Genomic DNA, 24,505 nt, shown 5'->3' with positions numbered 1-24,505 from the left:
TGCTGAATATAACACTTACACTGATGGATATGGAGTAAGTGACAATGATGGTATCATTTCTAGTACTCTTATCTTTCAACACTCTACAGTTCTTTATAGTGACTTGATTTCATGGAAGTCCTATAGAAGACATCCATCATTACCACAGATTCTCAATGCAGTGCGTTTCTTGTCACTCTTCTTCTTTTACAGGATTGTGTGATAACCACTATATCTTTATACGTATATCTTTTCTTCAGCAGTTTTGATATTATCCTGTGGTGGGAACTCACTGTTATTCATGGATATAGCAATACTGTTTTGACAGCACACTTGCTTCTGTGTAGACACTTCCACTGTAACATTCAAGTAACCACAATGTTCTTTACTCTCACTCTCTCATTTGAATGAGCCTACAGTGCATTTCCTCTCAGCTTGAGAGATTCTATCATGTCATTCTGTGTATGGCATTTTGCAAAGAATAAGAGTCACATGGTGTTTACTGCCCTCTTCACTCATAGCCCAGACAGCTTTACAAGGTGTGGTGTGTTGTTGATGAGGAATATATGACAGGCATATACATGTATCTTATGGATGGTTCTGAATAGCAAATAATAGACTATACTTTATGGTACATGTGTACATTTGTTTGGGACCACATACCACTGTTGAATCCCTTGAGTAATTACACTAAATTCTTTCCTGCAATCTGAACTATGTCATAGATCAGTTTGCAAATGTATTTTCGTTAAGTCAGTGGTCATACAGAAGATATACATTGTAATGACACACACATACACACAAGCAGAAAATCACATTCTGACATTGAGGTCAAAAGAAATTAGGAGAATTGAACATAAGCAGAAATATATTTTCTTTTGTATCATTCAGGTGCAGTTGCCAACTTTATCTGTATGTATATTTCATCTTAAAGGTATTTCTTCAAAGCCGAGATTTGTCCAAGGAAAGTATGAGAACCATGTCCAGCATCATGCATGCACTAATCCAGTTTTTGTGTTTTTTTGTTTCTCCACTCTCTTATTTCTTTGCAGGTGATTTTCCTCCAGACTTCTGATTCTAATGATTCCATGTTTTGCTTTTTTTTTTCCTCTCTCTCTCTCTCTCTCTCCACAGATCATATTGAAAATATCTGTGTATGATATCAATGTCATCATACTGTATCATCTTTCATTGCCTTTAAGATCACTTGCCTTTTATGGTACATCATGCATTTTTCCTGCAATGATCTAGATATCAACTTTCATAAGTAACTATGTCATTTTCCATATACAGGTTGTCAACTTTTGAAATACCAAACATGTTCATTAACGAAATATGATTCCCGTTTATGCTCATACAGGTGAAATTGCTTGCATTGTTTAAAAATTTCAGTTGAATGTCCTCGAAACAACATGATTTGCTCTGTGAATCAATGTTTCCCCATGGCAGAAGATCTCTTTTTGTTGTCTAAAATATATATATTTTTACAATAACTGTCTTTGGAGTTTGAGTACAGATTGCATTTGAGAAAGTGCAATGTCTTTGCTGGAAGATTGTTCAGCAGAATGTGTGCATGAATTAAATCATCAGTGAATGGTGAATGCGAGTGCCTGCTTATTCTCTGATTTTTTAGGTAAATGAATGAGACGTTGAACCTTCTCCATCCATCTTAAGATTTCGATCTCAAAGAGAACACAGTGAGAGAGCTTTCAACAACCTTTTCTTGGGTTTGTTGAGAAGCAGAAGAACTCCGAACATGAAATTTATGACAGAAATTGGCTTCTCTTGCAGATATGCACTGGACTGTCCTCTTGAAGTACAGTTGTAGTAACTTTTAAAGATTTTATTTTGTTCCTTATTTTATTATTGATTTTATTCTATTATCAGCATTTTTTTCTCAAGACTGGCACACTCAGCACTTTATTATTTTGCCCCCATTTAGTCCTCACTTAAACAAGATGGTTTGCTTACAACGTGGGATTAAAAAGTCCTTTATTTTTTTATTCAGTAGACTGCAGATTAACTTTAAACTTATCTTTTTCACATTTCATCCTTGTTTCACGCAAATAATTTTGAATAGCAATGAGAAGACATTTTATTCTTCAAATACTTTTATTCAGAAGAGTATGGATTCTGAAGCACCTGTGATTTTTATTTTCACATTTGTTATCCTTTTTTTATTTGAATTTTTGCTGACCGTGTGTATGGAGATTATTTGTTTCCTCTTTTTCTACGCTGGGTTATTTAGGAGACTGCAATTATGCCAATTTAATATGTTTTTTGTTTTAATTTATTCCAGTTTTATTCAGGTGAAATTTCATGTGGCATGGACAAAGTAAAATATTTCTCTTAAATCTTTTTTTGTTTAAATTCTTTTGAGACAGCTGCAGATTTATTTGAGTTTATTGCTTTATTTTTCTCCCAGCATATTATCAATCTTAATTTATTTTTTCAGGTGATGTGCATAGGACATATGACAGAAAAGTAATATTCATTTTATATTTTGCCCGCACATTATGAGTTCTCTGTTTTTCTTCTATCGAAGACTACAAATCGTCAGTAAATTATATCTTTATTAATTTATTTGTGTTTTATGCTTCTTAATGTGACCGTTGGCACGTAGTGTTCTGCAGGTCACCAAGAATACATCGTAACACATTTAGAGATGAACCATTGTCAAGATAATTGTTATGGATTTTGGTTTGTGGATAAGATTAATTTTCTGAAGTGGCATCCCTGTGTCTGATAGATAAGGAATCAAAGTAAAACAAGGAGCTTGTGATTTACAATTCACTTTATCATTATTCTTGTATGACACTAAAGAAGGTTTAAGAATTGAAGAACTTTGTCTGCTGCAATTTGAAAGTCTGAGAATGTAAGTTATAGACAGCAAAATACTTTTATATTCATTCCTGCAGTCTACAAATATGATGAGCCAGGATACAAAGGTGGAAAGTAAGGCTGATATGATTTGGGGGGGGGGGGGGGAGGGGGGAACATATGAGCTACAATTGATTAGCCTGCTAATGCAGGGTTTCTCTCTTCCCAAAACACCCTGAGTTATCTGCGAATTCCCTCATACTCTGGGGGCCCAAACAGGGATTGTAAAAAGAAGAATTAGGGTCACTTTCATCCATGTACTGAAGAAGGACACAGGCCTTGATAGCATTAATGAACTGAGGACAGCCGTGCTAAATATACAGGTTTGGCGGTGCAACTTCTTTTATGGAACCCGAGATGGCATACGCTAAAGCTAATACAGAACAGGGGAGGGGATCATATATATGATGCTGACTTTTCATAGAAATGTCAAGTTAACCTGTTGTAAGAGCTTTTATTTTGAAATTTTATCAATCATAAGTGCAGTGGGCATGCTGGTGTTTGTGGATGCACAATGAAGGCTGTGTGCCCAGAATATTGCTAGGAAATTTAAATTATTACAGTAATTAGATAAGTTGTCACATCAATTACATCTATCTCAACAATAAGCCATCCTGTAGAGTCATTTTTTTAATGTTTTGTCTTTTTATTGGTTTATTTCTTTTTCATCAGTGTGTGTGTGTGTGTCCATTACTATTACTAAGGGTGAGAGCACCATACATGTGTGTGTTCTTAAGTGGCAAGTCATTATGTAACATCATCAAACTGTATAAACCATCACATGCACTCATTTCAGTGTTCAAAACCTGGTGTGGTCAGTCATCATATTTGTAACATAACAAGTTTTAACAATTTATTTAATTCCAGTTAAGTTTTGTTTTTTTTTTTTTCTGTGTCAACTTGTTCTTGTTTTTTGTTTTTTTTTAGTGAGATTTATATCTCATAATGCTGTACCAAGTTAAGTTATGAATAGATTTAACAGAGCAGTCAAACAATGTTTGTTTGAGAAGCTGAGTTTGAGTATTTGAGAGGTAAGCGACTTCAAAATTTTATAGCAATGTCAACAAGTGTGCCTGTGACATTTATAAGCCAATGCTTAACACTGGCACCAGTCTGGTAAAAATCACTGTCGGGCCAGTAACTTTTCAGGAAGTGCCAACTTTACAGGTCTTAGATGACTAAAAAAAAAGATAACATTGTCATGGTCAGTTAAAAAAAAAAAAAGAACAGGACCAGTAAATTTTAGGTTTGGACCAATAAAAAAAGAAAACAAGAAAAACCGGGTATCAACTGGTCCAACATGGTCAGGTCAGAATCAGTTCAAAAAATGAGTTAGCGTGCAGCCCTGTAAAACAACATTACACGTTTAACGTGGGTAATGATAATAATAATAATTATATACAATTCCTACAGCGCCATTCTCCACTCTGATTAAATGCTCAAGGCGCTGGTTAGTCAAGGGTAGTCAGAAAACAAACAACGACCCTGACTTCATGTACTGTCTCTGCTTCCTTCAAGTCATTTTTTTTTGCCTTTTTGTTTTTGTTTTTTTTTGCCCATGCTGACGTGTTAGAGATACCAGCCTTGATACATTGTGTTGCTAGTGACAGTTATGAATAGCTCCTTAATATTTGTTTGCTGATTTTTTTTTTGTTTTTGTTTTAATAGATCAGGCTTTTGTTTTTTCATTTGTATTTCATATTTTGGAGGGGGTAGGGGGGATCCAGGGGAAGAAAAATGAAGGTAATGGAACAATAGGAGGGGATGGGATGTGAATAAACATATATACATTTCTTGTCTTTGTAGTGAAACTTATGTTGGGTACCCACTGTCGTGCAATCTGCTGCGCAGGCCATTACTGGTCATCGGGAGTTGATTGTGGAATTTTTGTTTTCACTGTACTATCATAATATGCGCCACTGTTGAAATCATATTTGAATTGTGGAGTAATCATGATGAAAGTATCAGATTCTGACGTCAGTTGTGGTAATTGCGATGACCATAGGAAAGTTTTAGATGGTTCATAAATTGTCTATGATCAACGCAATTGCCACGACTGACCTCAAGATTTGATAAGATGTGATATGATCACCATGATTACTCCATGTTACAGACCACAATTCCAATCGTGGTACAAATTGTGATAGACATAAATAGAAGTTCCACGATTAGCTATTATGTCACATCTAAAAAGAATGCAGCTAACCCAATTGGTTGATTGCCAATCACGTGACATGCAGTTAAAAGTACCATCGCGTGCTGTCTCTGTCAGCTGTACAAAAATGGATATCGCATGGCTGACGTTTCCAATTTCCGTTACTTCCCTTGTTATGCTCATGATCGACTTGAGGTTTTTTTGTGCCATTGCACAGCTCTGATGTCACAATGAACAAGCACTTGCCGCATGCACTCAACAATTACAAGTGCGCGTGCAAGTTTTGTAAGCAACTTCAACGGATCGGTTTCGTGTACGTTTACATGGCTGACTGTGACCGTGCTACTCAGTTGCCTGCAAGGATCTGCATGGACCCCATCTGTTGATATCCGAGGTGTTTTACAAAGCAAAAAGTATAAGGCTAAGATCGTTACTCATGCAATGGAACAAGATTTCGCACTTGGTGAAAGATGAAGCACAGTAATCAACTCAGCTTCACCTCGTTAAATAGAGTGTCCCTCTATCTTTCACCTTGTGCGAAATCTTGTACCATCGCACTCGTGACCATTCACTATTTGTACATGTACTGATGACCAATTGTGGCATGCGTAGTGAATTGCGCAACAGTGGTAACCCAGCATCACGGAGAATGCTATTGTAAATTGTTTGAGCAAAGAACTGAGAACTTGTATGCCTTCTTCAGAGCACACCTAATTCTACTTTTCGTCTTTCAGTATTTTTTTTTCTTACATTTTTTCCTGGATGATATTTTTTCTTCTACTGGCAAATTTCCTACTGTCTCAAACATTGCCGTAGACTGTCAACCAGCTAGTGTTGATGTAGGAAATACTGTTAATTCTGCAAACTTGGTCTGACGAAACCTGTGCACAGCTGTTTTTTGCCTGCAATTGCACTTGCGCTTGCAGAGAGCTGAAGTCATTTCTGATATTGTTTTTCTAATAATTGATATAACTGTTGAGTGGCCCTCTACCCTCATCTCTAGCTGGTCAGATACATGCAATCACAAATCGCAATATTTGATTTTGTAAATTGTCAAGCAGAAGAAGGTTTATTAATTTATTAATTTATTTGTTTGTTTATTTATTTATTTATTTATTTATTTATTTATTTATTTATTTATTTGTTTATTATTTACTTATTAGTGCTTGTACCAACTGTAAGGTTAGCCTTCTGTAGTCCCCCAGAAATTATGTGCATATTCAAAACTGTTCGACAAACTTTAAGCAAATGTGGAATTTGAAATGACTACTCTTTGTGCGATAGCGAAAATGATTAAACAGCAAAGAACATTAATTCACAGTTTATATTTTCCAGGGATTAATTGTTGCTTTGTGGTAACCTTTTGCTTTTTTTTTTTTTTTTGGTTTTTTTTTTTTTGGGGGGGGGAGGGGCTGTTGTGATTTTGTTTCGTATTTTTTTTTTCTTGTTTATCTTTTTTTAATTGAATGGTGTACGCTTACAGTGGGTTAGAACATTACTGGAGGATCAGCCATAACACTCCAACAACAGATTTGCTCTTGCATATAAAATGCTGGTAACAGAGACTATTACTCACATCTCATTTTTGTTGTTGTTTTTGTTTTGTTTCATTGTCTTCCCCCCACTCTCCATCTCTGCCACACTCTGATAGCTGCTGGAGATGCAGCCGTAACCGAGGCAACGGATGGTGCCAAGGATTCCACCAACTCCACCGAGGAGGCAGCACCAGCTGCGCAGGGTGAGCGAAGGCTGGCTATGAATGGGGGGTAGCCTAGAGCATCGTTCTGTGCTTTATCTACATGTATATAACATGCAGTGAATTGTATTTGATCAGTAACCACAGGTTTGAGAGAAAACCTGAAATTTTTACCCTGACCTCCCATTCTTGAATCACAAGAGTCAGCAAAGCCATGTATGAATCTTGGATCTTTATGTTAACATTTGTGTTTTTTTAAATAAGGGAAAGTGCTGTGTCACATATGTTTTTATGAGCCAACATTCATGGTACTTGGTGCTTGGTTGGGATCCTCCTGAATACTCCCACTGGAGTTTTAACTGGATATGATCGTGTTGATGTTCATATTGAATTCATCAAAACAAGTGACTGTCTTTCTTTCATCCAATATGCGAAGCTCCCAACAATTCTGAACTTGGAGGAAAGAATCTGAATTTTGACCTTTCCCAGCTCACGTTTCAGTAGGAGGTTCTATTTTTTCATGATGATTTTATTACACACTCCAGTGGGAACTGCTTGTTCCTATCTACTTTTGAGCCAAATCAGCCCTGTTTTTTCAGATAGAAAGGAATAGGGGATCAGAAATGTGACATACCTGCAAATGTTAGCATTTGTGTTTTGCCAGTAGCAAAGAAGGTGTTTCAGTTTGCTTCTATTATTTGTTTGATATAATGTGTATTCATCTCAAATTCACCATTCAAACCTTCGTTTCTCTTTCCCACCAGATGAAGTACCCACCGCAGAGGCTCCAAAGGTGAGTAAATTTAGTCCCATAGTCCTTAGCCTTTAAAGACATTATTTACCATTTGCAGATGAAAAAAAAACAAAGAACAGCTTTAGTGTTTTAAAATAGTTTTAAGATGTGAGTTAGGGATAGAAACAACCAATGTAAAAAAATTTTAATTAGTACAGTCATTGATAAGTATTGTTAAATATAAAAAACGTGAACAATAGTTATAATAGAATTGTTTCTAGCCTGAAACCTCTACAGCTATGGTTATTGAGAAAGATACTGATATCTCCGTATATTTTTGGCTTTATTGCAAAATTTTTATATGGTAGGATGTTATGTGATACAACAGACGTACACATATGTGTCAAATGTGATAACTCAAATAATTGCCAAAGTAAAATGACTTTTCAAGGCCTCTTCTCTTTATATTTTATCGATTGTAATCCCTCATAAGTCAAATTTTCTCTAAGTCGAAGCTATTTCTTCAGTCCAAATAGATTTGATGTAGGCAAGGTTGACTGCATTTATGGTTCATATACTATATGTACACTTTGATACTAGTGTTGTGATGACATTATTTAAATCACTGCTCCCAGTGGTAAACAATACCTCTAAAAGATTCTGCACATGAAACACGTGTGAGCAGCAAATGACTGTTGTGAAATCGAAAGACGTTAATTTTCACTATCCCATCTTAACAGTAGACAGTAAAAAAGAAAGGAAATATCACTATGATAGTACAGTAAAACTGGAAAATTTCCTTCACTTTGCATAACGTGACACTACTGTGAAAACAAAAACAATTTTTTCCTTGTAACGTGTAATACTATTTTATATTTTGACTACAAAGAACTGAAAACATGAAATTCATCATGCCTGACCAAGAGGGAAAAATTACCCTTGCAAAAATGTCCACTTTTGCTGTAAAGAATAGAATGTTACAGAGCCAAGTGTACTGGAATCTGATGGAATGACAGTTTTTTTTTTAACCTAATGTTTGTCTGAACCTCCTTCCAGAACACCCCGCCTCCGCCCGTGGTTTGCGTGACGCCGCCAGATGCACCAGCCGCCGTTGAGCCCACGGCGCAGCCTGTCAAGGCCCCAGCACCAGAGGTCCCCCAGAACAACGGCACCACCAATGGTACAGCCGAAGAGGAAGCACCAGCGTCAAAGGTGAGAACCCACACGTAGTGTCAGTACCATGCTTCTCTTCTCGATGGAAAAATGCTGAACTTACGATGGTTTTCGCGAAAATCGTGCATACCGTTATGACGCTGCATAACGTTTTATACATGCCTGTCAGATCGAAAATGGCTCAAAAACGTGATTTTGTGTATAAAGTCTATGCAAATGGAGTTTTCTCTTCATATTCATAAAGATCTGATTATTTTCACTTTTATAGGCTGAAACTAATTAATTTTAGCATAATTATGCTTGATATAGGTTTTGTCATAAATTTTGCGGAAAAAAAATGATAAAACAAAAGGTCGAAAAAACAATGAAATACATAAATTCATAAAACAATAAAATACATAAGAAATTGATTTTGATACCAAATTTTTTTTTCAAGCACATTGTTAGGAATGCTACAAAGAATGTTTTCATAAAAAATTAGGATTCTAGGAGCTTTAATTTCTGATTTAGAGCAAAATGTATGATTTTATGCATATATTAGCATAATTAATTATTTAGACGAAAATGTCCATTTCTTTTTGTATAGCTTGGTAGATTACGCCGCAGGTAATGTGCGTGCCAAATTTCATGGCGATTGCGCGATCGACGGCCGAGATCTCAGGGGGGGGGGGGTTGAATCAACCCCTCCCCGGCCACAGAACACCCAAAAAAGCCCGGCCTGGTTAGGGTTAAAACAGTTTTCTAATTTTATTGTAAAACAAAACTGCAAACAAATCATCTCTTTTTGCAAGATTCTCTGGATATTAGAGAGAGCATGTTTATACACAGCGCACTCCTGAAGGGCGTAGAGGTGACTACTTCATGTAAATGGTGCTGCCCTGTGTGTAGAGTTCTACCCAATCATTCTCATACAGTGCTACCATCTACTGTATACACCATATATTTAGCGAATCTAAATTTTCGTGAATCGGGATTTCTCGACGATTTGGCGATTGGTTAAATTTGCGATCGTGGAGTACTGCACTGAACTGATAAGTGTATACGTGTGCATCACGTTCATCGGGAGCAGCGTCATTATTTTGTGTATCTTTAAAGGGAAGGTAAACCCAAAGAACAATGTGGATTGAGTGAAAGCAGCAACATTAGTAGAACACATCAGTGAAAGTTTGAGGAAAATCGGACAATCGATGCAAAAGTTATGAATTTTTAAAGTTTTGGTGTTGGAACCGCTGGATGAGGAGACTACTAGAGGATATGACGTATGAGTGGACAACAATACAAAGAAAATATAAAGGAAATTCAACAAAAATTCACTTTTCTAGAATTATGAGAGAGGAATGGACCAACCGCTTTCAGAAAGCAGGGGGAATAATTGCTGCCCTTAACATATGTCAATATCAAGTTGATGGAATTTGTAATTTTTATGAAAAATGGATTCTTGCAGAATTTTCTTTATATTTTCTTGGTGTTGTTGTCCACTCATACGTCATAACCTCTAGTAGTCTCTTCATCCAGCGGTTCCAACACCAAAACTTTAAAAATTCATAACTTTTGCATCGATTGTCCGATTTTCCTCAAACTTTCACTGATGTGTTCTACTAATGCTGCTGCTTTCACTCAATCCATATTGCTCTTTGGGTTTACCTTCCCTTTAATTTCGCAAATAGCACCTGACTACACAAATTCTTGAAAATAAAAACCTCACGAAATATTTGCCGTATACAGTAGTTGAATAGCTCATTGCCCTGTCACGTGAGCAAAAATGTGTCCAATCATTGCAGGTGACCAATATCTAGAATAAATATTACTGCAGCTATGAGAGGAAACACCCCCCCCCCCCCCCCCCCAAAAAAAAAAAAAAAAAAAAAAAAATCATATTTATACACTAAAAACTCACTCATCATATTTGCTTAGTGGTAAGAACTTGCCTAGAAGGATTCTGGAGCTGAGTTGAAAAAAAAAAATGATAATATCAAGATAATGATAATGATGACCACTATACATGCAAAAAATACAATAAAGCAAAACAAGACACTCGAATTTCAATTTTAAGTTCAATCAGAAAATTGTCATGTATGTGCTATTGGTTTTTCTGTCTACCATTTTCCAAATTAGTACAACCTTCGCAAGTAACATGGTAAGTGGTAGCATCTAAAGCATAACCAAACAGCAAATATGAGAGAGAGAGAGAAAAACAAGAATTTTTCAGTGACGTCTCTGTGTATACTCTCAGGGTGCTATGATGCTGTTACTACTGTTGCGCTATCAACACGCTCAACTTTTCCCTTACAGCGACTCCATGTTCTCAGCATTTCACACTTATTTTAAAACTAATACTCAGGCAACAATTCTCAGTTTCCCTTATACTACCACCTAATGTTCCCTGATGAGCCCACATCCTCTTAAACCTGTTTCACATTTCAAAGTCTTAGCCTCATGACAATTTTAAATTTTCCACTTGTACTCTGTAAGTCGCAGATGTGACAAAAGTTGGTTGTTCGGAGTTGTCAGTGATTTCTGCAGTTTCTGGTGGAGCAGTGACACCGTTTAAATGAATGTAGTGTTACATGTACTCAGCAGGGACATCTCAGAAGGTAGCGTTTGAGCTGCTGGAATAGCAACTAAAAATCTTATTTTTGTATTTCTGTGTAGTTTGCCAATATACCAGCACAAGTAATAAAATGACAGACATCTATATAAAACACATTTATGGTAACTTTATTTATTTTCTAACAATTAAAAATGATTAAGATGTGTTTAGTTTCCTTAATTGATTGAGCACAAAAAGAAAGTGTTTAATCACGCTGAAATTTTCACTGTTATAGTTATCTCAGCATATATAAATGTACAATATGTGACCCTGCATCACAAAACGAACAAGAAGTCGCCAGATGTGGATTTTTAGTTAAGGGCAGATTCTGAAAGAGCAGACACTTGGGTAAGCTTTAAAATGATGTATACTCAATTCAAATGGACACTCCTAACATATCAAAATTTTGGAAAGAAAGCACACATTCTGAAAAAGTGTGAACTGAGAAAAGAGCCTCTGAAGCACACAGTCTGTTCAAGCGCCTAAGCTTTACCATGCTTTATTAACACATTCTGTCCATGATTAAAACAACAGGATACAGAATGTTATAGCTGACATGAAACATGATGACATTAAGTGAAAATTTGTGCTTCCGAGGTATCCTCATACTCACTTTTTTGTAATGTAATTTGAAGGATACAGTATCCCATTTTAATGAAACTGTATTTCAAGTCTGTTTTGTGAAGACTCAACCATTCCACCTTTAATATTCCTATACAGTGCACTCCTGTTATAATGATCACGGTTATAACGAAATTACGATTACAACAAAGTAAGAATTCATGCCGCAACATTTTTTTTTATTGTTTATTTTTTCGGTTCGAAATTTCGATATTACGAAGAAAAACTGCTGGTCCTGAGGACTTTGTTATAATGGGAGTCCACTGTACTTAAACCATGATATCATATTTAAAAGATTACTTTCCACTGGCAAGATTTGGAATAGATTATATCTCGTGAATTGAGTGTTGAGATCTCCCTGTCACACTAACACTAGCGAGCTTTGGATTTCAGGATGGTAGGCAAAGAGGTCGGTAGGTGGAGCGTGAAATCAAACTGCATGTGCTCGAAACCGAATGTCTTGCTCTCCGCCTGGTTGCTTTTCAGAACGGTTCTCGGTAGAAGTAGCGTTCAGTCTTCGATTAGACAGACCGGCAAGCTGCTGTGTGTTTAGGTACCTCACACACACGTGTGACAGCTTATGACGTCCCCGTCCTCAGAAAGTGAAACAGCTATTGAACAAATCAGGGTGGAGCAAGACAGTTTGGTTGGGTTAACTTTGAGTTAACTTTCCGTCCTGTATGCCTCACTGTCCCGAATCGAAAGCTCCCATGTTGGGTACCCAGATGGGATAAGAGATGTGCAGTCTATTCAAGCTGCTCAGTACCAAGTCTTTTTTAATACCTTTGATTTCCTATGTATTACAGTTGCATGTGGGAATGAGTGAGTTAATGATATTTCCAAGAGTATTTCTTTTTTCTGGTCTTTCAGACTTTTGGTAATAGAGTTGTACTCTGTCTTTACCCCCCTTGATTATGATTGCCTTTGAGCCCCCTCCCCCCCCCCCCCCCCCCAAAAAAAAAAGATGCTAAATTTCATCATCTGTCATTACTGTTAGGGCTTTCTTTGTTTGATTGGGGATATACCATACCATACCATTGGAAGTCCTAACTTTCCTCCCCCCCCCCCCCCTTCAAGTTTCCTGGAGATTTCTGTTAATGTCTTTGACTAGAATTTTTATGCCTCCGCCACGAAGTGGTGCCGGAGGCATTATGTTTTCGGGTTGTCCGTCCGTCCGTCCGTCCGTCCTTCCGTCCGTAATGAAATTTTGTGGACAAGGTAACTATCAAAACGTTTTGAGGTATCCTAATGAAACTTGGCATGTATGTGTATTAGGGGGTGAAGTTGTGCCTATCAACTTTTGAGTGCACATGCTCAAGGTCAAAGGTCAAAAGGTCAAGGTCAAATACATAAAATCTCACTATTTCCATCATAACTATGCAATGCCTGAAGATATTTTCTTGAAACTTAGCGTATACATGTATTACCCAATTAAGGTTCTCTTGTGAAAGTTTGGGTCATGAGGTCAAAGGTCAAAGGTCAAAAGGTCAAGTAAAAATATTAAAACTTCACCTTTTTTCTCTGTACCTTGGAAATTGTTCAAGGTCTCTTCATGGAACATAATATATATACATGTACTGACTGGCAGTCGTTATCTAGAGAATTAAGGGTTCATGGGGTCAAAGGTCAGGGGTCAAAGGTCAAGGGCAACACTTCAAAATTTTACTAAATATTTCCTCATGTTTGTGCAATGCCAGCAGGATTTTTTTTTTTTTTACACTAGGTGTATGCATGTTTAACCTAATAGAGATGCTCTGGAAAGTTTTTTTTTTTCTTTTGTTTTTGCCTCAAAGGTCAAAAGGTCAAAGATCAAGTGAAAGTGCTGAACTAAGTTTTTCCTCCATATCTCTGAAGTGGCTCAAGTTATCTTGAAACGTACTACATATTTATGCATCTTCTGCCTGACAGTGATTATCTTATGAATTTTAGGGTCAAAGGCCAGATGAAAATGGTAACAATTTACTATTCAATACAGAAAGTGCACTTTTTCTCCATACCTTGAAAATTACTCAATGCATAAACATAATGGGTCAAATTCAAGTTAAAGTCCGTAAATCCCAAATACATGCTCTCCTATTCATCCAATTACACCTAGGTCATGGAAGGTGAGCATTCAACACATTTGTGACAAACCTGTCATTTTAACATTTTGCCAATTTTGTGAAAATGTAATCTCACATTGTCCACATGTACTATTTAGACCTATTAGGAGAATCATGCATTATGGCGGAGGCATACCAGTCGCCATAGCGACATTTCTAGTTGTTACCTGTGATCATAATCTACTAATGGTTTTATTTTCATTCCTCTGTACCAAAGGATGACAGAGACTTTGTGTTTTGAGGTTGTCCTTTCGTCTGTATGTGTGTCTCACCCAGACCTCTTTTATCTTGATAAGAGAGAAAAGGTTTTAAGTGAATCCAAACTTTTGCTTAAATTGTAAATTCTAGGCATTACTTCACCCATGATATGTCCAGTAGTGATGTAATTCAATGGACATATTAGAAATAAATCGATGAATATTTACATCATCATCAATGTGGCAGTTGAGCAAAGGTCAGGGGTCAAAGGTAACTATACTTTGTCGAGGAGAGTTCCAGCAACAATATTGGGTGGTAATGTTAGAAACGAATGAACAAGTAGTTTCTGAAGTGATGGGGTCAAATGTCAAAGTCTGAGGCCACCAAAACCTGGTTTAAGTGTTGTTTTCTTGCAGTAAATTCCACTAGGCAAGTCCTGTTTTAATGTCATTTATAAACTGTACGGTGCGTATCAAAAAAAAAAAAGATAATCCAACTTTGAAGGGCTACTATTTCATAATATTATCAGCTGGGCAATTCCACGGTAACTAGGACACAGGTGCCAAAAATTCAAAATGATATTTGTTTCAAACACCATACATTTTCAGACAGTACTTGAGTTGAAGTTTTAAGAATCATTATGTTTTTCAATAAAAGCGACCATTTTGATTTTCAAAATGGCTGCCAAAATATGCCTATAACTCAATGGTGAAAAGAGGGTATTGTCGCATAACTTACTCTCTGTATATCCACTTTATTAGTACTCTAAACAACAATCTTTCATATGTATGCAGTTACCAGAGAAGTCTTTTACCACACGATAGAAAAAAAAGCTGGTAGCTTTAAAGAATTTGATAAAAACTGTTAATTACTTTGATAATGATGGATGTAACGTCAGTTACCAAAAACAAGGAATTTTTAAGTTTATTCATCAAAGGAAGTGAGCTGTATGATGTAACTTGGGATTTCTAATGTATGCCCATATGCCTTTATTTTAATACCAGAAATAAGGATACTTGGCATACCGGAGAGTCAAAATGAACACTACAAAATGTGTAACGTCAGTTACCAAAACGACATACACGACTATGTAACGTCAGTTACCATGACAGTACTTATAACTGAGGCAAATTTTTTTACTTTTGGCCATTTCGATACATCTGGGAAGTCAACTTACAACAAAGAGCAGCAATCCCTTTCATAGGGAATGATGTCATTACCATGGTATGTCCATGGATATTTTTTTAAATTTTATTTTATTTCTAAATTCATTTATTCATTCATTTACCATGATTATCATTTTTTTTTTTTTTTTTTTTTGGGGGGGGGGGGGGGCTTCAGCTTTCGATTTTTGATTCAGCACAAGTTTAAGGTTAAATCATCAGGAAGTTTAGTTTGCCACATGCAGTGTATGCACTCAAATTAGTACATTCCCAGTCCTACGGGATGATAAAGCTACCAAAGTTTGTAGGCCTAATCAGTGACATGATTGCATGTTAACCACATTTTCTATAAAAAAAAACAAACAAACAAACTTCTGCACAGCTGTATACCAACAGTTTAACAATCTTCACCAATGTTTGCTTTTGCTGGCATTTTTTTTTTTTTTTTTTTCAGGAAGCTTAGTCAAGTTTCTACCTCAAGGCAAATGCACAAACAGATATTTCTTCTCTTGCACTTAAATGTGTGGTGTAGTTAACATGGCTCATCTTGTATTATGGTACTTAAGGCATGTACTCATCTATTGTTTGAAACTTAACACTGATGTTGCTCAAAGTGAGAGAGGATTCTATAGGGTTTTTAAAAATTGTTCATACACAGTGTGTATTTGTTGATTACTTTATTCTATTCATGCAGGGACATTTTGTAATACAACACATGATAATTATGAACAGGAAGAGTTTTTTATATTGATTTTAGTATTCTTTCGTTGCAAAGTCCGATTTCGTGGTATCTCGAATGTATTTGCAAGCCGTGATATATCAGTGAAAAGGAAAAGAAAAACAGTTAAATTGCTTCAAGCTAGGAATAAAACAATAATGCTCTTTTGACCAAAAAAGCATTTATTTTTCTTCTTCACAGAGAAATATTAAAAGTGCGACACTTTTCATTTAAATCAATTGATGATGGAGATCATCAGGAGTAAAATAAAGAAAAGAAGGAGAAATATATCACAATAGATTTCATACATATTTATGCATATTTATGAGTTGATACATGTTTTTTCCCCATGACCTGGAAGATATTTTGATATTTTTTTCAAGCACAAAAATATCCATGTTTTGTGTAGTACTACAAGGTATTATGGGTGGAGCACTCTGTGTAGATAAAAACTTTCCTGTTCATTAAAAAACAAACAAACAAACAAACAAACAAACAAAAAAGCCCTTAGTCATGTCAATATATTTATACTTGGAACTGCTTAATCTATTAATGGTTCAGTGTAATCATAAATGTTGAATAAAAATTAAATCTTCAGACAAATGTCAAGAAATATCCTCTTGTGCATTTACATTATTTTTGCCCAACTGTGCTATGGCATGGGGGGGGGGGGTGCCCCCTAAGGGCCCACCCAATATTATTTGTGTCTTCAGATTTTGTTTTAATTTGTTGCTGTAGTTGCCTGGGATTGTCACTGGTACATTGCAGCAGTATAATAACCTGTTAAATAAATTAGTTCTCTGTAAACCCCACGGCAAAGTATGTGTAACGTCAGTTACGTAACGTCAGTTACTGATATGTTTACCTTTAAGTTTTCATAGAGCACAAAGAAAATGGACCACTGTTTCATTATATTGTGTATTTATGACTGATGAACCAAGGTTTGACTCCATATCAACCAAATCATTCTGAATGGTCAGAATTATGATATCACAAAGCTATTCCCAATCATGATTTTACATGTGTAAACCCTATGGCAAATGTAAGCGTAACGTCAGTTACGTAACGTCAGTTACCGTCATGCCTTCACTGAAATTGGCATGGTGGTAAAAGGAGACAACTAAAGTGCACATTATTTTGCACACCTGTTCCTAAGAACCTAGGTGTATTGCCATATTAAACACATAAAGGCTAAAAGTCAGGGACATGAGATATTTCCATTTACATCTACACCATAATTTCCCATGTCCTTTTTCCGTAACGTCAGTTACCGACACATTTTCACTTGCTATGTGATAAGAAATGCAGTTTGAGAGAAAAACTTCCCACCTATTTCTTCATTCTCATGAACTTATTTGTCAATGCTAATTGCAAGCCCAAGGTGCTTTCATTCACAAAACTACAAGGTAAACAATTTCCTGAAAATCCTTACGTGTAACGTCAGTTACCGTGGAATTGCCCAGCTGTGGAGAGTGCAATGTTGGTTGTGAGGAAAGGGAAACTCCTTTTCTTTCCTCACAACCAACATTGTGCTCTCCATAGCTGACAGTTATGAAATGGTAGCCCTCCAAAGTTGGATGACCTGTTTTTGATACACTCTGTAATCGACAAAACAAACTAGAAAATATTCCCCATATGCAAAGAGGGTTAGAAATCGCTTCTTGAGGTTGGACGTCGATGTCAGTGAACCTCATCAAAATGTTCATGAAGGGTGATTTGTTTCTGGCAGATATTTTGATTGTGTTCAAAGTGCAAGCATCCCAATTAAACCGTTGAGGAGGAGTCCCAAGTATACTCAGGCAAGCGTCTATGGGAAATGCGTGTTGTAGCAAAATCAAATCGTCCTCAATGGGTTAAGTATGCACAAGTCAAATTGTGCTAGTCAGTCTTAAAACTCACTAAACATTTCCTGCTTCCACTGCATGGTGGTTGCATGTCTTTCTTGAGTGATTTGCCATCAGCATTATTAGCATTAACAGAGAATTACAGCAGTTTCTAACACACTTTGTGTGATGTGATTTCTGTCTTTTCTTTTCCGAAAGATACTGTAAAACAAGAAATGTTGGCGTGCAGTTTAATTTCGCGAATTTTGCAAGAGCCAAGATTCGCGAAATTAAAATGCATGCAAAAGTTCTTGTCTACACTCTATGCATTGAATGTCAGAGGCAACTCGCAAAAGTTTCATGCCGTGAAAATATCATGTTTTACAGTAGTGCAAGTTGTCTGATCTTTCCTGTACTGATCAAAGCATGTCAAGGGCTTCTGTTTTGTTTTGTTTTTTGCTTTTCTTGTCTCTAATCATTTCCAGGTTAGCCACAGTGCAGCAGTCTATTCTAGTATGAAGACCTCTGCTGTTCTCAAATGCTGATGATGCGATGTTTCTGTTTTTTCCACTAGTGTATCTGATATTCTTATTTTCTATCTACAATTTCTGACAGATTCACAGTCATGTTAAAATTCCTAATTACGGCGCGTCTCTCATGTCGTCTTCTCGCTTTGCTCTGTACCGCCCTCTACAGGTCGATGGCGTCCAGGATTCATCGTCAGTCTCACAGACCCCACCCCCTTCAATCAGCGTGGGGTCAAACTGAGATCGTCCCATCTGTATAGAGGTCGTTGACCTAAATTCTCCACTCCAGGGATACCATTCAAAAAAGAAAGCACATCAACAAAAGTAACGTCTATTTTTAGATTTACAGACTGATTAAGAAAAGAAAGCATTCAAAGGACATCCAAAAAAAAGAAAAAATTACCATGAATATAATTATGATAAAACATACGTAGACTGGTGTATCATCTGTGAGGCTATTTTTAGAATTCCATGGGTTCCTGTTGTAGAATTGTGATCAGCGTAGACGCGGTATTACTCCACGTCTGAGAGATTTTCATTGGGAATCCCGATAGCTTATGTTGTTTTCCATGTAAATGTTTTTAACCGCCTGCGATGATTGGAAATGGAAGTATGAATATTTTGTACAGGTCTGTGTTTACAATTTTCAGGAGTGGATTGTGTATCCTTCTACTCTTTTTAGCTCTCACTCACTTCAGCGTCAACAACAACAAAAAGATAAAGACATGAGAAAGAATTTGTACAAAAATTTTGAGACTTGAAAATAGCATGCTGTAAAGATACTCTTGTGTAAGAAAATACAGAATTGTTCAAGAATGAGTTATGCAAGGTAAGATACAAAAAAAAAAAATACATGTCAGTGGAGAGTTTGCTTTTAATAATCTAGTCACCTTCAAAAAGTTGTTGGTGAGTATTGTAGATTTCATAATGTATGCTCATGTACATAGACAGATTAAAACTTTTTAGGTGTTAGCATGAATGCACATACACACACATGCACCCTGCTTTTTTAAGGATGAGGTGTTATTATGAGCCGTTATTGAAAAAGAAAACAAGAAAATAACCGAAGAGGCAATGTATTACACTACAAGACAGTGAAATAAGGGCTTGTCTATTTAAAATTCTGTGTTGTTTTTTTATCAGTTGTTATTCCAATAGTGCAGCCACCTTTGTTTTGGAGATCTTCTATTAATTTCGCATACCACATGGGAACAATGGCCCAAATGATAAGATAGTCCTGGTCTTTGCTGAGAAATGATGGCCAATGCTTTCTGTAGTCCTGTGCTTGGCCTGGACCACAAGTAGACGTGCGTTAAAAGGAAAGATTGATAAGACCTATCGGCTCAAAAATCATATTTAACCACCTCTTCATCCACTTTCGGTCTGCTTTGAATGATTTTCGGGTTTTTCATGTAGGTTTTAAAAGAAATTAAAGCATTCCAATTCTGCGTAGGATACGATGTTATTCTCATGTTGTAACTTTGGTTGTTTTCATCGATAATCTGAATATATTTGTGATTTTAGAATTGAAATTTTCAACCTGAATATATTTGTGATTTTAGAATTGAAATTTATGCAGGTGACGTTCTCGAAAACTGCGCCTCGCTGTTTCCACCACATAAGACCCATCTATAGAAGCGCATTTCGATGTTGTTGTATCGTATTGTTCATGAGATAATTTGTTGTATGCTTTCATAATGTTGCAATTTTTGTGCAGTGACACAACTTCACCGTGTGAATTTAATGTAAGGAATGAACGATGAGTAAAATATGATTTTCTCGTACTACCGGACTTATTATCTATGTCCACTCAGTGTGATTTTTTCTTTCTTTCTTTAGTATTTCAAAAAACCGAAACCAGAAGAAGTAAGAAAGCCCTCCTACAGTGGATGTTAGTCAAGCTTAAGAGAGATGCAAGGTCTCTCGAGGTAGTTTGTTGAGCTCTGATGCCCGGCAGGGCTGTAGGTCGGCGTTTAAAGAACGGTAATCCGCAACAAGCCCGGGAAACTATGTGATGTTCTCACTTTCGACTGTACTTCCATCATCACATTACTGCCAAACCTGGATGGGACTGGGAGGGGGAAGGGGAGGGGGTGGTGACCGAACTTTCATCTTTGAGCAAGCACTGGATTTTTGTCCCCGCCCACTTTCTGGAGGTGCTTTAAATGCGCAAAGTTCAAACCTCTGGATTCTACTTGGTACTGTTGCACAGGAACAACAGAGATTGAATAGGTTAAAGGGGAAAGCTAGCAAATGCAGCATTTTGCGATGATGAGCATTGACAGAGCATCTTACTCTGTTTAGATTCCCTCTTCACAAGATTCGCTTTCAAAGATGTCTGCAAACTTCAGGAAAAGGTGGTCACAAACATAGTCTGATGCTACAAGTAGATTACTGAGCGGAGTTGTATGCAAATCAATACAGACCACACTCTGCCCCATCAGAAGCAGTGTAGTGATATTGGCACCATAGAGACAGTGACTTGTAAAGTACACAACATTGATATTTCATCCTGTTGTTTTATTTTTTTCTCTGTCTCTTTCCATGTCTCTGGCTTTGGGCAAGGTCGTAAGGCAGTGCGAAATGCCAACAATTTCAGGCAGTGCAAAGCCGATTATTTAAACAAGTTGATCGCTCTGTGCACCAGAATGAAGTATGAAAATGTTTGTGCTGTCTTTGCGTTGCGTCAGTCCATGGACGCGGCATTATTCAACTTTTCGAAGCTGTACATACTCATGATTTTCTCCCCCACCCCCTTTTTGTGGTCATCTACTACTTGTATTTCAGTGCATTGTTAATGGATGAGTTCATCTCGAAGAGGAATGTACGTTCTTCTCGTACACAGCTCGACAGGCATATATTATGCAGAGTACGGTTTTACCTTTTGAAAAGTTGCAGTATTAATCTCATGTTCTATATTACATAGAGCCAAAGCTCCTACATGTATGTGTGTGTACAATACATAAATCGCCAGCCTGTAGCTACATGTACATGTGCCCCACATTCGTAGGGACCTTTTATCGAAATGGATTTTTTTTTTTAAAGCATTACGTAAGCAAGAATGCAGAAAGGGGAAAGGAAAGAATGCTTCATTTGTAGTCTGGGGTGAGACAAATGTGTACGAACGCATTTCCATCAACTTGCTTGGCGTGTGCACTGTACGACAACATGACCTTGTTGAGGAAAAAGATGGTTAAGAAATAGAAATGATAAAGTTAACGATGATATCTGGGTATTAAATGACAGTAAGTTGCCCGGAAACATATTGTCTGTTTTGTCAGTATTGAACAGAAACCAGTTGTTCTGTGTCCACATTTTATATCAAGAAGCAGTTTTATGTCAAATTTGTTGTAGCGTAGGATATGTGCGTTTTCACTTTACCAGGATTATACTGTAGAAGTTTTTAAAAATCTTTTTATCATTATTAATGAATGCATTGAGAATGAAATTCTGTGCTCTTAAGTCTTGCTTTACTTTGGAGGCCATTGATTTGGCAAAACTGCAGTGTGTATCAATTAGTCAACACAAGTCTTTGACTTGCAGGATGTAGCGAGTTTTTTGAGGAATATTGTTTCAGCTTTGTTGATACCTCCGTGATGGGATTAAACTTCATGCATCGTTCAGACCTGTTGCAGGTGTTGTATATATTAAAGAATTGTTCAGGATCGTCTTAAAATACACTGATTTACTGTAAATTCCTCACTTATGAGTGATGACGTTGTGTATGAAGCTAGACAATCAGTGATTCGCTTTGCTCAGTATTGCCTCATCGACCAAGAAAGGAAAAAGTAAAATGTTTAAGATTCTTTGCATTTCTGAATATTACAGTGTCAAGAAGTGTTTATTTTTAATTACGGTAACTTCTCGTGTGTTTTTCATATTGTATAGTGTACGGGGGTGGGGGGGGGGGGGGGGGGGGGACATTGCATTTTGTGTGTAAGGTTTGATGATGAAAGCTAACTTGGAGGGGGGAGGGTGGCAGTGGAGATGGTAGTACACTTGTGCATTGTCAATTTTACTTCTGTGCATCAGCGATTACAACAACAGTATGACAGTCACACTGTATGAAATGAGGTATCTTTGGTATACCACGCAAGAAGATATGAGATTCTTATTTCAGCGTCGTTAAAGTAAACTCATGTAACCAGTATTGCTGTGATGTGTTTGATCCAGCACTCACATACTGTCCAAGTTTTGCTTGCATGTGTTTAATTATATATATTTTATTTTCCAAGCCGTGTATTGAAGTAGTTTTAAGTCTGCACTTAATCCAGCGTGTTTTTTTGAGAATTTGTCATCTGTACATGTTGAGGGAGTTTTCAGATTTCATTACGAGAGGAAAAATGTAAATGTATTTTAACCATCTTGATGCAGTTTTAGCCAAATGTATGTTGAAAAAAAGAAATATTAAGACAAGTGTTCATTAGATAATATCAGAGGTCAAAATGATGTAAATACTGTTGTTTTGTTGTTGTTTTTTTAAAACTAGTGTGCACATTGATTGTACTCCCACACTGAAAGGTCTGAATCAACCATGTCTTCAACCTTTATTGTGCCAGGGACTTTGGACACTGTGTACAATGCTTTGAGATTTTCTATGTCAATTGGCACTCAAAACACACATAGGGTTAAAAACAGTTTTGAGATTAAACAACACAAAAGTCACCCTTTTTTTGTATTCCAAACCCAATTTCCTGTTTTATGTCTTCAATTTCAATCAAAGAAAGTATCAGTGTAAACATGCCCATAGCAACCTTGGGTTTAAAACCATTTTTGCCCATGTCTGTTACATTGTTTTCCTGTGCAGTGCGTATAATAACAAATTTGAGTGATAACTTCATTTTGCTTTTTAAGTTTTTTGTTTTTGTTTTTCTCCCATGTATTTGTAAAATACAGTTTGTAATTTCTTTCACACCGCTATTAGGTATGGATTTTGTGATGACATGATGATGTACTTGTACACACACACACACACACACACACACATACACATACACAGCCTGCATGTTTCAGGTGACATGTCAGATGGCGGGGGTGGGGGGGGGGGGGGGCATGCTTGCACAAACTAGGATCACTCTGAAAGACTTCAAAAATGGGGCATGTTCACCCAAAATGTCCCTTTTGTACAGTCAATACACATGTAAAGCTTCCTTCGCTGCGGTACCTTAAACATGCATGAATGCAATAAGACAGTAATTCCGGTGCTCACTGTGAAGAAGCAACACATATGACTTCAGGAGCATTGATAAGTAACGAGCAGTTTTAGGGTTAGAAATTAGATGAAGGTTGTAGAAAGACACACATGACATATCTCAGTAGCTGTCATTCTTCATATGTCACATTTGTAATAAAAAGCCACTGTTCATTTCATGTTGCTTTTCTAAATACCTATGTTCACAAATGAAAACTCAATTTTTTAGTCACTGATAGGAGCAGGGTGTGTTTATTTGTTCGGTTTGGTTTGTTTGCTTGTAGTTTGACAAAGATTCTATTCCAATTCTATTTCAGAGGTGATTCTTAAGAGCAAATCCTATAATTGAATGCAATTGGCAGTAGATAAAGTCTAGTCCTGTAAAAACAAAACAAAAAATGTTTGCATTTTTATTTCCTGGGCGTGCAAATATAAATGTCTTTCGTACTACATTTCAACTGACAGAACGAGAGAAAAAGCCTAGTCTAATCCAAACCGTTGCTTCGAAAGAGATTATGGGAGATGCCCTCTTTCCCGATTGTCATTTCCATTGTAATCGACGACACGCAAACTGTTTCGATGCTCACTGGGCTGTCAGGGGGCATCTTAGTTCACCTTCCATGAATAAAATCTGTGCTGATATAAAATCATATTTTTATGGGGGGAAGTAATTCAAGGATGCCTTCTCCACCCAGCTTAATACTGATTGTATGTTGTTCCAGTCTAATTCCTAAAATTCTTTTCCTTTTCTTTTTCATTGTGTGTACATTGTCTACATTGTCTAGATTAAAACGGTAGCAAAAAAGGAAAAAAAACAACTAGATTCTTGTGATTCTGGTTTGTGTTTTTTTCTTGCCGGACTTGTGTCAGTTCTTGATGTTTGCATGATGATGAAAGGAAAGCTTCACAATGGGCAGGTCTGCCTTTGAATGCAGATGTGGGTTTGTGTATATGTC

General features: G+C 36.8%; 1 protein-coding gene across 1 annotated transcript in view; it reads left to right on the top strand.

Moving 5' to 3' along the window:
• The window catches only part of LOC139734637 (uncharacterized), a 35,067-nt gene extending 15,566 nt beyond the window's left edge, over positions 1-19,501 (top strand). The window contains exons 5-8 of the mRNA XM_071645423.1: positions 6,666-6,752; positions 7,475-7,503; positions 8,500-8,655; positions 18,528-19,501. Of these exons, the coding sequence (XP_071501524.1) occupies positions 6,666-6,752; positions 7,475-7,503; positions 8,500-8,655; positions 18,528-18,599 (344 nt within the window). The 3' untranslated portion in view covers positions 18,600-19,501. The remainder of the gene's footprint in view (positions 1-6,665; positions 6,753-7,474; positions 7,504-8,499; positions 8,656-18,527) is intronic.
• Positions 19,502-24,505: the final 5,004 nt, after the last annotated feature.

Source organism: Diadema antillarum, unplaced genomic scaffold (genome assembly GCF_040938485.1).
Source record: "Diadema antillarum isolate AM-2024a unplaced genomic scaffold, OU_Dant_1.0 seq00000536_RagTag, whole genome shotgun sequence".
Lineage (NCBI taxonomy): Eukaryota > Metazoa > Echinodermata > Echinoidea > Diadematoida > Diadematidae > Diadema > Diadema antillarum.
Note: the sequence above shows the minus strand (reverse complement) of the source record. Positions and strands in the feature narration are given on the sequence as shown.